Source organism: Ruditapes philippinarum, unplaced genomic scaffold (assembly GCF_026571515.1).
Source record: "Ruditapes philippinarum isolate M1 unplaced genomic scaffold, ASM2657151v2 ctg3822_1_1_1_1, whole genome shotgun sequence".
In the NCBI taxonomy this organism is placed as follows: Eukaryota; Metazoa; Mollusca; class Bivalvia; order Venerida; family Veneridae; genus Ruditapes; species Ruditapes philippinarum.
The window spans coordinates 155686-171447 of NW_026857483.1; the positions used below are offsets into that span (position 1 = coordinate 155686).

Sequence of the window (15762 nt, forward strand, 5' to 3'; positions counted from 1 at the left end):
TTTTTGTTTTGATATTATGTTCCCATGCTGAATAATCAGAAATTATCTCCTATAATAGAAACTGGACTACTGTATTAATTTTCAGTAGACTTACATTATAAGAAATGACAAATAAACCAACCTTAAAATTGAGTATTCCCTGTTAAAGGTGTGAATTAGAAGAATGACATGCCTGAGACACATTAAATTGATCTTGTTATATAGGATTGAACGATCAATTTTTTCGCAAAAATGTCCCCAAAGGTGATTACCCAACTTTTCCCTGAAATGTTGTACTGATCGCAGGACTGACATATATTTTTAAATGCAAATATCCAAATGAGAAATGATGCTGGACACTTTTCATTACAGTTCATTTTCTTAAAAAATGCTATGTTAGTTTCTAAAATAATTTTCATACTTATAACAATACATTTTCGTTCAATCGCCTGATGTCCCATCACTTTTTGCAGCCAATCGCAGGCCATGTTACAATAGAGTAATCTCGCATCAAGACATTTTAAACATATCGGAAAAGGTGAGACAGGAAAAGTGTTCAATAGATGATAAATATATTAAAAGTGAGAGAAAAATATTGTGAAATGTAAGATTTATGTACTTCGATATCGTTGTAACTGAAACGTGCGCATTATTTTGTGAATAACTAGACGGTAACGCAAGGTAATCGACACGTGACCCTCTACAATGAACCTGCATAATATCAAATCAAACAAAAATAAATTTTCAAAACGTACAAAGATAATGCTTACACAAAGTACTTTATATTTTGTTTAATGAAATTAAATTTTCTTCTAAACGTGTTCTAAGGACAACATTAAACACTTTTGCATAATACAAAAAATAAAGAAAAAATATGTATTAAGATAGAATTTCATTTTCCCAACTGAAGTCAAACCACTCCTCTTTTCATTTCGTTCGTTCGTATCGTTCGTCCCGTGCCGTCTATCCGTTGTAACGTTCGTTTCATTCAATCAATTAACAAGCAACAATGTTTTTCACTAACTACAAACAAACAACCATTGAACAAAAGGCCCATGATCAACTAATTTCCAATCAATAAATTCAAATCAATCAATATATGCAAGATTTATCAATCAATTCAAATAATCAATGCATTTTAATCTAACCTATATCTAATGTATATGTCAAATGATCATAATAACGTCAAACAATTAAATGAAATCAGTATAAAACACAACAATTAATTATATAACTATTTACAACAATCAAAAGATAATATGTATCCATTGCGTCAATTATTCACCTAAAACTGGATTTATTAAGCATTCAAGTTTTACTAAATATTTTTGCAATTTTCAGATCATTCCCTCACACCTTTTTTCCAAAATAATCGTTTTTATATAAAAGTAAAGAACGCTTTTTACTCAAATCAGGCTTACAAGCGCAAAATAATTCAAATTCAATTTTATTCTGAGAATATTTCTATATTATCCTTTGCAAGGTTCTCTTTTCTAAATGCTTCACATGATCTATGCAAGAATTTCACATTTTAAGCTTTTTGACCTCAGCGGAGCTTCATTAAAAAGATAATGTAGATTATTCATCTCACAATAAGATGAGTAAATATATCTTAAACTTAACAATTTAGTAGGATATTAAATTATAAAAAACTGTAAAGAAAGAAATGAAAAGATTCAGTTGATCTTAATGATGAAAGTAATTATCATTCCATTGGCTTCTTACACCATCCCGGTGTCCAAGCGTTGCCAAAATATTTAGGATTTGCGGACGGGTTTGATTTTGGATATTTAGCTGGTATCATGTGTTGTTTGTATTCATTTATGCGTGTCCGAAGTTCTGAACAATTTCCGGCATGTCGTCTGCAAGGTCGTTATACTCATTTAGGGTGTCCTGCAAAAAGCAAAAGGGAGTAAACATTAAAATATTATAATAGATCTAAATGTATTGGAGCTTAAATTGTTGTCTTCATAAGCCCCTATGGGGGTAGAGCGGGACAACGTTGTGGAAAGTCCATAATGGTTTGTCACCATTGGCTTTGGAATTAATCGCTTTATGACTAAACTTCATGTTTTTGATTACTATACATCTAATCTACAAATACTATAATAAACAGTTACTAACTTCACTTAGATGAGTGGTCAGGTGTCAATGGTCTAGAATAGAAGTCATCTTAATATCGTAAGGGGTCGAGAAGTCAAGGGTCTAAAATGTCTTGCACTTGCACTTAGATACACATTTTTATACCAATCAGTTATAATACAATAAACAATCACCCTCCGGGGAGTATGGTACAGCAGGTAAATTAAGGGACTTCTAATCGTGCCACTTTCACACTTGTACATCGTACCTAGTCAATGCTGGAAATTACGTTGTGGCAACCCAAATCACGGGGACTGAAACTAGAAGTGTAGGGGCAATAATTGAGAAATTACCACCTGGAAGTTTTTATTTTGATCATCTAAAATTCTATATATAGTTATTTCGCAGGTTTTTGCAGCCATATTTACAAATGAAGAATAAATTTGTCTTTTTACAAATAAGTTTAATTATTTCATTTCGAGTAAAAATTTTCATGGAGAACTACAACCTTCGACACTGCACGGAGAAGAATAAGTGGTCCTGAAGCGTTGCTTTTATTTGTTTTTAAATCAACTCGGATTGGCGTGAGTGCAAATCCCATACGAGCCATAGATTTTTTTTCTTGTGCATTTAATGTGTTTCTTTGTTTTGTTTTTTTCTCTTTTACAAATTAATATACCAATAAACAAATAAAAAAAATTCATTTTCAAACCTTTAAGTTAAATAATTTGTAATAAAAGATTCGTTTCCCGGCTTTCAATCTTTCTTCAAAAACTATATTTATCCCTTCCATCGCCTCCTCTGTGTACATTTCATCTGGTGGGTACCAGCCATTGTATAGTCCAGTGTTTCCCGCCAGTAATTTGTAATCGCCAATTCTGTGGTTTCAAAATGACATCAAAGTAAAAAACGAAATCATGAATAGGATAAATAAAGTAAGACTTCTGTATAAAAATATATCATGTTTTCTGGAATGTTTTGGGGAATTGCTCTATCACATTAGAAAAGCGTATTCGTTCTACATAAATATTTCTTGAAAAGAAGAAAAAACATTAAACTCAAGTTTCCTACAGTTATAATATCAAATACCGAAATATTCGACAGGGAGTAAAAAGGATAACCTGTCTTTAGGGGGCAGGGGACATATTCGAATGATGGCCCCGTCAAATTTTTTAATAACTCAGACATGGTGTTTTGAAGGTACTGATAACTTCTGATATTTCTCTGTCATTGTAATTCCTTTCTTGTTTGTGTGGTAGGAAATGAGAAGTAGTTTGGGCTTTTACCGCGAACTAAGCATTTTGGTAGCTTTGTATGTATTTCTGACTCTCAAGAATGGAGGTGAAAAAGTTAAAATCAAGCTTTGACAGTTTGGCGCCAAACAAGTAAGAATTTCAGATAAATTTTGTGAAAAATCCTAAACGTATGACAGACACTTTACTGGTCCATTTTTTGAAAATGCCATAAGTTTGGCACTGCGTGTTAGTGATATTTTTAAAAGGAATCGGGCGGATTTCTGGAGTATGCTGCACCTTCATGAAGATTGCCCATATTGGTATATTTTAGGTTGAAATTTTGGCTGGGTGGGGGTAAATATAAAATTGTTGTCAGTCATTTTGTTGAAAGGAAGCAATGCAATGCAAACTATCATTTTCTTCAATGTATGTCCATATATCATTGAATTAAATGCTGGTGCAAACTTGGTTATCTTGCCTGTGAAACAGATTTTGAAATATTTGGAATTGGGTGGTTTTTCTGGTCCACTGAAATAACAAAATTGTTCATCTTTTTAAGTCCCCTGCCCCCCCCCTTACTACACTACCCTTATCCCAGCGGTGCCCCTTGGGGGCAAGGAACTACGTCATCAAAGGGTTGTAGATAAATTCCCGTCCGCTTACCCCTCCAGATTCCGATACTATTGGCATCCACTGTGATATGCCGTCAATATTCTGGTCTGATAATTATCAATAAGTATTGATGTTAATAAGAAATATTGATAGTAATTCGTACTTATCAATGTCATGCTGATAATAATTCGTAACATTGATAAAGATTGATAATAATGTGAATAATTGGAAATTAGATATCAATGCCATACAGATGGCAGACCAAACAAAACACGAAATATTGATAATAATTCGTAATAGTGATAATAATTCGTACTTATCAATGTCATATAGATAATGATTCGTAATATTGATGAAGATTCGTAATAATGCCAATAATTTGTAATTAATAACCAATGTTAAATTGATAAAAAAACGAAACATTGATAATAATTTGAAATAGTGATAATAAAATTCGCAATAGTAATTATGATCATATTACGAATTTTATATTCAAAATGTTATTACTTTTTGTATGTTCTTTTGCATTCTACTTAAACAATTGTCGGCACTTGCGTACTTTAAAGCATGCTTCTTAAAAACAAAACAACATTCAATGTTAAGTGAATATAAAAAAACTTACAGTGACATTACGCCCATCCAAGTGTAATTGATCAGTGAAGAGTTTAATATTGTAAAAATAGCTGAAATTTTGCCATGATTGTGTTCAATTCTGTATTTAACTAATAAAAATATGAAAAATTAATCAATAATCCATGTGACCACAAATATCGTATAGAATGTTTCGGTAACATTCAAGTCTTAAAATGAGTGGAACATTCTTTTTATATTTCAGGTAGTGTTTATATTGTATCATGAACATTTCTCTTTATCAATTATTGTTCAATCACCATTACAATAACCAATATTTAGGAATATATTATATATATTACATTATTACATTATACTAATTCAACTCAACTTGACATTAAAACAAAAGAAAAATGAGTATAATATCACTTTAAGTTTAAATCCATGTACAAGTTTTATATTACCATAAGTAAGGCCGGCAGCTGTAAGTATTGTAGGGTGCCAGTCCACCGCATGCATTAACCTGGGAAATAAATGTCTCCAATTATAATCCTTTGATATTTTAAAGGCATATTCTGCCTCAGAAATCAATATTTTTTAATTCTTTAGAAATGTGAAATATAAGTTTAAGAGAGTTTGAATAATGTATTTATGGTATGTAGATGTGTAACAATTGAAGAAAGTAGCACTGGACGTGAGTAATATGTCACAAAGGTAGCAAAATGTAAACAAAGTAGTATTTTGACTTCCATACAAAATACTAATACACTATTATTATAGCCATTACCAATAGAGATATAATTGAAATAAAATTGGCACTATTTTGAGGCATAATGGGCCTTTAAAACAAAAGTCGAATTTTAAACCATAGCCTGTCGGCCGCCACTGATACTACCGTTACGACAGATACCGGCCAAAATCAATCTGCACATTGTCTGATCATGGTGTGCACTGTTCGCTATTAAGTAAGTACATATTTTTCAAATTTTTCGGTACAAATAATAAATGGTTTCATCCAGATTTAAAGATGGACAAGTCCTTGTAAGACAGGAGTGCAGTAAGCGTTCATCTTTAAACATCGACGTCAAAGCATTTTATATGTAACCCATATAATCTTTGTTTGCTGCAACATCAAACTGAACGTCCTCGGCTATTATTCAAAGACGTATCCGAAGACTGACGGAAAGGGCCGAAAAGTTGCGATTGCTGCAACATATGGGTTGATGACCCCTAATAGTTACGGAACTAATAATGTAAGGCAATTGAACAGAAGTGATTGGATAGTAACACGAAAAGAAATAACATAGCAAAATTACACTACGCAGCTGAAAAGCATGACACTCATCATGGAATTGCTTGAATCGATTGAATAGTATAGCACGATAAGAATTTGCATAACAAAGAACCACACTTTGTAGCTGGAAACAAACATGGCGCTTACTGATTTTTCTTGATTTTTAGTAGCATCTAACATGTGTCTTTATCCATTTTACTTTTTAACTTAAAAAACGGCATCAAAGAGCAAATCAAATAGCAATCATTTCGAACATCATAGCTTACCCATCGAAGGTGTATCCAGTTTTCTGAAGTCTGGATCCTGAAACGAATCCAATAGTCCTAGTTCCACCTTCCCATACTGTGATTTTTGAGCCACGTAAAGGCCAGTTATTACCTCCCTTTGTTATCATTCCGCCATTCTGTCCAAACAACATATTTGGTGAAATCGTTTCATGTATTGGTAAGTAAGTTAATTCGGTTAATATACGCATATATATGACTGTTATGCAAACAGAATATGCTCTGAAAACCTGATTCTGGTCATTTTAAGCTCAGCAGGAGTTTGACTTAATGCAAATAAAAGATCCCTAGATATTTCTGCCCCCCAAAAAAAACGATTTTTAAAACGAAACCATTATTTCGTCTTATAAATAAAGCAAATTATTGATATTAAAGTGACATTATGCTCATTTTTCGCTGTGAATTGGCTTGAATCAGTAATATATGGTGATTGACCAACGATTGATAATGAAAAATATGTATTATACAAAACTCCCTAAATTATAAAAACGATGACCCACTCTATTTCAAAGATTTAGCGTTACGGATACATTTTGAGCTATATTTATAGAAATTTTCGTAAACCATTTGCCTTTTTGATTATTTTTTGCATAATAAAATATAAAATTGAACAAAATTAAGGCAAAATGTCAAGTTATCCTTTATGTTTACCTTCTCATTGACCATTTACATTTCGATGGGCATAAGGTCACTTTAATTAAGTGTAATTTGTTATCAGTAACAGCAGAACATCTTGATAGAGAATAGACATACAGATATTTTTATTTCATGACTTTATATAATATTGTTTGTTTTTATATAAAATCGAAACTTACATCAGGTGTTAAAAAGAATATAGTATCATCATAAAGCCCTTTCTTTTTCAAAGCCTCTACGACACGCCCAATAGCAGCGTCTAATGCCGTCACCATACCTGTGAAAAGGAAATGTGATCACATTATAATTAGCTCTATAAGATTGACGGGGATTTCAAGACCGTATTCAAAATGTTTATGCACCTTTAGCACAAGCGGATACTGATGAGCTTGGTTCATGGGATTTGAACTCCGAATCTGGATAAATGCAATAATACAATGTATATACAATTGTGTTCTAGAAATAAGAAAAAGTGGCCCGCGGCCTACTTTGACAGGTTGTCTCAGAAAAAATCACAAATGTTCATCAGAAACCAAAAGATTTGATGGATTTAAGTGAGTTACAAAAATATTTTATCAACTTTATTCCAAGTTGGCTTTTATACGGTGCCTATACAACGTGCCTGTATGACCTACGTGGAAAAAAGACATTCGATGACTTTCCAGCTTATCTGAGCAGGAAGACTTCGTGTGTTCGTTGGTGAATTATTTCAGGCACGAGCTTGTAGCGTTCCGTAACCTAGCTGGAAGGAAGCTTCCTAACATGAAAGAATCCCAAGTCCCTGACGAGGTTCGAACACAAAGCGGCGAGCGGAAGGTAATTTGAAGTCGACGACATTAACCACTCTGTCAAGGATGAGGTTAGGTAGTCAGAAGAAACGTTAGAAAAGAATATTACCTGGACTGTTATTCGTAGTGGTCTTTCTGTCCTACACAGATCACAAAAACCACTGTGATATAGCTTCTGTTTGACTTTCCGGTACTTTTTTGAAAGTTTTTTTCTGCTAAATTCAAGCGGTATGAGATTTGATTCAATATCTTTTATTAACTGAGTTCTCACTTCTGTCTTTAAGCCAACATGTTCTTATAATTATACACAAAGAGGAATTATGTAGTAAACGTACCGCAATATGTTCTTCTGTCCTTAGTTTTAACATCCGGGTACAGAGCTTCATATTGTGGTGGTACCTTTAAAGAGGAAGGTACAATAATTAAATTTACTCCAAATGCAAATGTATATGTCCTCGCAATAAGCTAACTAACTTGTATAAATCATACATTTATATCCCATCTCAACTAATTAACTTGTTGGCAAGATATTATCTTAACAATATACATGTATGTCAATGAACCTGACAAACGTCACAAGAATCACGAACTACAAACCTAATGAAATATATGTATTCTGCCCGTATATTTAATAATTATTAATTTGTATATACATGTATGCTTAAAGATCTTCCTTGAATTTAACAATGCAGTTATAGAACCAAATAAGTCATATTTTCTCTCGTTCTGATATGATATGATATGATTGAAATAATATGATATGATTGAAATAATATGATATGATTGAAATAATATGATATGATTTGAATACAGCAAGATATGATATTCATATGACACGATAAGATATCGATACAATACGATACTATACGTATATATAAGTACGTTATTGATGCGACACGTTACAATACGATATTATATCAACGATATGGCATGATTTGATATATTATATTATATATAATACGATACGATACAATATGATGCGATGCGATACGATATGATATGATACAATGTGATACGATATAATGTAATGTGATGTGATGTGATGCGATGTGATGTGGTGTGAATTAAGATGCGATAATGATTTGAAAATATTAAACCATACATTCCTCATGAGTAAAATAGTCGGACCGGCTGTTATAATAGCCATAGAAAGAATCGAACCCGCGATACTCCGGTGTACACTCCCAGCTACAGAATCCAAGATGCCATCTATAATAGAAATGTTGCAAATATTGACCAAAAATGAATACAACAAATGCAACATTTTGAAAAACAGTACGAATTTGAAAAGCTTTATTTTATTACATGTTCCTCACGAAACGAAACTGTTTACATATCATATTTAGCAAAATCTAAAAATATAAAGGGGTTATGAAACACGCTACTACTGTTTGAGAAATTAAATGATTCAATTAAGACAGCGAAATACTTGTCTTTGGACATATTCTAATATTACTATAAAAATAATATAACAAGTATATAAATGAGTACATATATGGAGAAATATGAAACAAAATGTTCATGGGGCGTCAGTGGACGAGTGGTTAAGGTCGTTGACTTCAAGCCACTTGGCCCTCACCGCTGCGGGTTCTAATCCCGACAGGAACTTTGGATGTGAGGAAGCTATCTATAGCTAGCAAACGGAACGCCGGTGTTTCTACTCAGGTGCCCGTTCGTGTCGGAAATAAGGTAGGACACCTGAGGTCTTCCTCCACTAGCAAACCTGGAACATCGCCAAATGACCTATACTATGTCGGTGTGACGTAAAACCCAAACAAATAAAAAAAAGTTCATTAAATTCTAAATGAATATTTCAAAAGTCTTATACTTATATAAGCTTTTACCACTAAGTAATTTTTTATTGAATTGCCTGTAATATAATATAGCAATAGTTTTATAAACAGTTGTTATTTCTATCTTCCACAAAAAATTCAGTTCATGTTATAAGATTGCGTACGTCAAGTTGTTAAATAAACATCATTTAAAAACATCAGAATATGTATAAGGTAATAAAAATGAGTCACGGGTGCCTGCACGTATATTTCGTTAAATTATAATAAATAATGTAGTTAAATGGAAATATTTATTTGTCATAGTAAAAGATATGTCGAAATATTTCACACGTGCATTTATTTATATATGGTTACGATAAAATGCCTCTCAGCGCGTTGTATTATAAACTTTCTAAATAATTAGAATTCACTTAACATTTCACCAATTTGCCTTTCATATAAAGTGACATTATGTTTCCTTTTTTCATTGTCAAGTTTGAGCTTGAATTGTACTATGTTTTCAAACGATTGACTGTTATAATGATAGTTTTGACCGACAAGTTGAAGTCAGGCGCTAAAATATAAATCTGCCTGGGAATATAAATAGACTTTTCCCACTCTTTTTTTATGAACTGAAATGCTATTTGTTTTTGGGTTTAGCATTATTTCAGGCACGACCGGGCACCTGAGTAGAACCACCGACGTTCCGTAATCTAGCTGGATATCTTCCTCACATGTAAGAATCCAAAGTCCCTGTCGAGATTCGAACCCTCAGCGGTGAGGGGGCAAGTGGTTTGAAGTCAACGACCTTAACCACTCGACCACGGGCGCCTCTAACTGAACGTTGAACTTTTAGGAAAATTCCGAGACATTTCTTTGGACCCTACCCCCTACTACCCCCTCAGCCTTTTGATGGGCGCATGAGATTCTTACTTTCCAATAGCATGTGTAGCATAACCAGCTTTCTTGAGATGACTGGAAAGAAACGTCATGTTTAATGGTGAACACACATCCTGCTCGTCCCATATCACCATATGCTGTAATAGAAACACCAGCATTACCATTAAAGGCACATTATGCAAAGAAATGCCAGAATTACCATTAAAGGCACATTACGCCTTAGTAATGAAAACAATATTTCCTGTTGTAAAAATGGCAAATATGAGATGTATAACGTTTAGTTAATCGTTTAAGAGCATGTTAGATGTCTATCACCTGAAGAAAGTAGAGATGAATTCGAATATAATATTTTCTTCGTAAAAGAAGTAAAATGTAAACAAAGTATACAGTATTTTGACTTCCGTGCAAAATACTAATTCACAATAACTGTACTTATTGCCAAAAAAACAACAGATAAAAAGATGGCCATGAGTTAGTTTTTGAAAATATAACCAAACATTAAAAATAAAAAGCTTTTGGAAAATAAAAATAAAAACATTTCTGAGGCAAAATGGGCCTTTAATATCGCAAGAAGTACAATTTGTATCAGAAATCGACTTAAAAAATCGGATTTCGACTAAGCAAAATGTTAAATCGTTACTTTTTAAACGGCATGATGAATTCATCGTTACTGTAGATGTGTGAAGTTGGCGGCCCAGCGGCCTGGCGGCGTGAAGTTGGCGGCCGGGCCCGCCAACTTCACACATCTCGTTACTGTCATATATATGTTCATTGGAGAAAGAAAATGCAAACGCTCGGAAATAATGAAAGATATATATGAGACTTTTAAATGAATGATCTACTTTTTAAATGTATCATTCGGGTCCTGTCTTGTCACGAAATATTCTTCTTAGAAGAAAGCGTTTTTTCTTCAAAGGTTATTATGACAAAGGATAATATGGAAGATATTGTACCTGCAAGCCAGCTTTAAATGGATAGTACCCAGTCATAAAGGCATGTCTTGATCTGTCACAATGAAATGAAGAAACCTTTATATAACGGACGGACAAATTTTATATATTGTATGCATAAATCATTAAACGGATAACAAATTACAAACTATTTCTATAAGCACATCGTATATTTGATTTTTTTAAACTGATTCACAATAGGTTTCTATTAATCATGATGATATAATGATAGGAAACGACTCATCCTCCTGGAAATTTTGAGAATATAAATAAAGAAACAGTAATAAACAAATGCCGCCGTGTGACAAAATAAATAAGCATTTATTTAGTTTATTCAATATCAAATACAGAATTTATGTTAGTTCGATTGTGTTGGAAGCTATCAGTTAATTGAAACACGCCCAAATGTGTCCTAGAACGAACAAGTACTAAGCAAATCGAAACAAAAATACGACAGTTGTGTATGTATCAGCTATACTCACGGCGAGCAGACTGGTTGAACATACGAGTGGTTCAGAATCACTCCCTGGTAGGCGAGTTTATCAATGTTAGGTGTGATCATAGATGGGTTGTGGAACCCGACATCGTTCCATCCTGAAAATTTATAATTCGTCAAATGGTTAATTCATACCACCCCCTTTGTTGTCTTTCTGATTATAACATAAATCAACCAAATTATAAATGGCCAACCTGTGATTCGGAAAAGGTAAAAAGGGTTCTATGTTTTTTATCGGTTTAAGTTATCATTAGTATAATTTACGTCAGAAACACGTCAGGCGGAAGATATTCCTTAGTCTGTTCTGTTTAATATATTTTTAAAAATATGACAAAACTGAAAACTAAGTTTAATATTTTCATTTTTTTTCAAAGCTACAATATTGTCCGCGTTAACAGCACTTTTCAAACTATACAAATTTGAATACAAAAGATTTACTCTAGTTCAATCGATCTACTATATAATGGAAGGGAAGGGAGACCTGTTTTTAGCGATACAAAATTTGCAGAACGTTGAAAAAGGAAGAAAACGTGAAAGGGGGGAAGAAGGAAGTATTGGACATTTTGTAAATTATTAAATAAACATTAATTTCAAGCATATTAAAAAATTTCATCTTGAATTTGTAAATAAGACAACAATTATGCTTTTACGGTAATTAAAAAAAAAATACATACAATGAAATAATTCACTCTTACTTCTTTGCAATGCTCAAATAATTCTATAAGTAAAACAACAAAATAATTCAAGGACAAATTGTCGTTTCGTAAAATATTGTTGTTATGTTCTCCGTGAAGAATTTCTCGTTTAATAATACTTCCTGTCGTCCAAAAACTAACGTGATAACATAACCACGAGAAAAATTAACTAAATATACTCCATAAAACTATCACCAAGAATGCAAAAGTCTTATTTACAAGTCGCACGTGTTAAGTTTGTCGGTAATATACAAATTTGACTCAAAGTGGTATTTGAAAAACAAACCATAGTATTATGTACATTATTACATTTATCCTTTTAAAAATTTACATTTACTTTACTCTTTTGCTTTTACTGGCGGTAATAAGCCTTATACGTGATTTACCCTTTAGGCCTGCTGGCGGTAATAGCCTTATACGTGTTTTAACCTTTAGCCTGGCTGGCGGTAATAGCCTATTACGTGTTTTACCTTTTAGCCTTGCTGGCGGTAATAGCCTATAACGTGTTTTACCTTTAGCCTGCTGGCGGTAATAGACTATACGTGTTTTAACCCTTTAGCCTGCTGGCGGTAATAGCTATACGTGTTTTAAACCTGATGCCTGCTGGCGGTAATAGCCTATACGTGTTTTAACCTTTAGCCTGCTGGCGGTAAAATAGCCTATACGTGTATTTAACCTTAAGCTTGCTGGCGGCAATAGCCTATACGTGTTTTACCTTTAGCCTGCTGGCGGCAATAGGCCTATACGTGTTTTACCTTTAGCCTGCTGGCGGTAATAGCCTATACGTGTTTTACCCTTTAGCCTGCTGGCGGTAATAGCCTATATACGTGTTTTACCTTTAGCTTGCTGGGGCAATAGCCTATACGTTGTTTTACCTTTAACCTGCTGACGGTAAATAGCCTATACGTGTTTTACCTTTAGCCTGCTGGCGGTAATAGCCTATACGTGTTTTACCTTTAGCCTGCTGGCGGCAATAGCCTATACGTGTTTTACCTTTAGCCTGCTGGCGGTAATAGCCTATACCGTGTTTTTACCTTTAACCTGCTGACGTCAATAGGCTATACGTGTTTTTACCTTAAGCTAGCTGGCGGCAATAGTCTATACGTTGTTTTACCTTTAACCTGCTTGACGTCAAATAGGCTATACGTGATTTACCTTTAGCCTGCTGGCGGCAATATCCTATACGTGATTTTACCTTTAGCCTGCTGGCGGCAATAGCCTATAACGTGTTTTACCTTTAGCCTGCTGGCAGTAATAGCCTATACGTGTTTTACCTTAAAGCCTGCTGGCGGTAATAGACTATACCGTGTTTTTACCTTTAGCCTGCTGGCGGCAATAGCCTATACGTGTTTTACCTTAAGCCTGCTGGCGGGTGATAGCCTATACGTGTTTTACCTTTAGCCTGCTGGCGGCAATAAAAAAAAAAACCTATACGTGTTTTTACCTGATGCCTGCTGGCGGTATAGTCTATGCGTGTATTACCTTTAGCCTGCTGGCGGCAATAGCCTATACGTGTTTTACCTTTAGCCTGCTGGCGGCCATAGCCTATACGTGTTTTACCTTTAGCCTGCTGGCGGTAATAGGCCTATACGTGTATTACCTTTAGCCTGCATGCGGCAATAGCCTATAAGTGTTTTACCTTTTAGCCTGCTGGCGGCAATAGCCTATACGTGTTTAACCTTTAGCCTGCTGGCGGCAATAGCCTATACGTGTTTTACCTTTAGCCTGCTGACGGCAATAGCTTATACGTGTTTTACCTTTGGCCTGCTGGCGGATATAGGCTATACGTGTTTTACCTTTAGCCTGCTGGCGGCAATAGCCTATAGTGTCGTTCTGTCATGGTTTGCACTGTCCGTTATTCACTCAGTACATATTTTGATATGGTGAATGGTTATATCAAGAGTAGATGGAAAAATCAATTTAAGACATTTATCCTGGTAATAAAGCGACCTTTTAATGATAAATTAAAAGTAACACGTGTAAGGTTTTCTATCTAAGTTTCAAACATTCTACCATATTTTTTTTGTAGAGGTTGACGTATTATATTATAGAATCTGAATGAGTAACGGTACTAACGGATGTAGAAGAGATATCAACGACAATACTTAATGGTTCTAAGATGCATAGATTGTAGCGTAACATATAATTAATATAGGTTATTTTATTGAGCAATATAATCATAGTGTACGTGTACAACGTATATATCTTTATTTTCATGCGATAAATTAAGACTTTTACGAGCGTTTGAAAAATCCCACATATGACAAAAAGAAAACCAAGTTATAATAAACAGGTCTAGACATCTATATTTAATGTAAAACGTGTTGACAATATAATACATACCTAAATCATCCGCTACAATAAACACAATGTTAGGCCTTTTACCATCCGAGATACTGGTACATAACATATAAATCAAACTTACAGTAAACAATGTCAACATCATGTATTTGTTAAAATGATATTTATATTAACACATCTCTATAAAATATCACAAATGTGTCACTGGTATTAAATTCAAATCAAATAATTATTATTCCATTGTAAGCATTCTTTCAAATATTCATGAAACGCTGATATTGATTATACTCAATACGCTGGAACACCTTTACCTGCTATTAATAATTGATCGAACTACAGATTGTTTTACGCTAAAACGACACAAGTTTTACGGAAAATAGCGAAAATGTTGCCACATTTCAAACAAAGTGTCGCATAAAAAATAACATGTCCGTGAAATTCATTCGTAAATTTAATGGACATTAAATTATTTTTCTATAAGTATTCATCTGACATCGTAAAAATTAACGGCGAAAATTTTATCTGAATATACTACCAATGGCTAACTCGTGGACAGTTATTCACATAGTTTAAAAGAAAGAGTATATTGATAATTAGATTTAAAAGTTAGTTCAAATTTTTATTAAGCGAAGTGTCATATGTTTCCGCGCTGTTAAAGCCTTTTCAAGCACAGTTTAAGTATTGTTTCGAAATAAAATAATAATAATAATAATAGCATCTTTATGTCTGAATATCAGTATTGTACACTCACAGGTCATATATAATTTCCTCTTCACACAAAGCAAGTTTTCAAGTTAGATAAATAATGCACTTAAATAGTTTAAATAAATGTGCATTAAAGAAACTATTACGATCCGAGATACCTTATTTGATTACAAATATAAGTTAAAACGAATTAAGAACTTGAATCTTAATTATAATGTTCATGTTCGGTATCTAAATATGAGCGTATTGAAAGGAATATGTCAGATTCATCAAAAATGTTAAAATTCTTAACTTTCTGAGAAAAAAGAGCGGTGTCTGTTACCATAATACGTATAACTGCATTTAGCAGGGCAATGCGAATTATTTACAAATTGTCGGAGTTTTCCGTATATATATATATATTAATTGTCGATATATCATTAAATTTTCTACTGCACAGTTTAGATCTCCGATATATAAATCT

General features: G+C 33.4%; 1 protein-coding gene across 1 annotated transcript; it reads right to left on the minus strand.

Moving 5' to 3' along the window:
- Positions 1-1235: 1235 nt before the first annotated feature.
- On the minus strand, positions 1236-14918 carry LOC132749896 (arylsulfatase B-like). Its single transcript, XM_060739815.1, has 11 exons — positions 14637-14918; positions 11585-11696; positions 11106-11157; positions 10186-10289; positions 8578-8689; positions 7816-7945; positions 6872-6969; positions 6039-6175; positions 4943-5001; positions 3922-4015; positions 1236-1841 (listed from the first exon to the last, which is right to left on the minus strand). Exons 1-11 carry the CDS (start codon positions 14737-14739, stop codon positions 1685-1687), a joined length of 1158 nt encoding a protein of 385 aa, XP_060595798.1. The 5' UTR covers positions 14740-14918; the 3' UTR covers positions 1236-1684.
- Between the last annotated feature and the right edge of the window lie 844 nt (positions 14919-15762).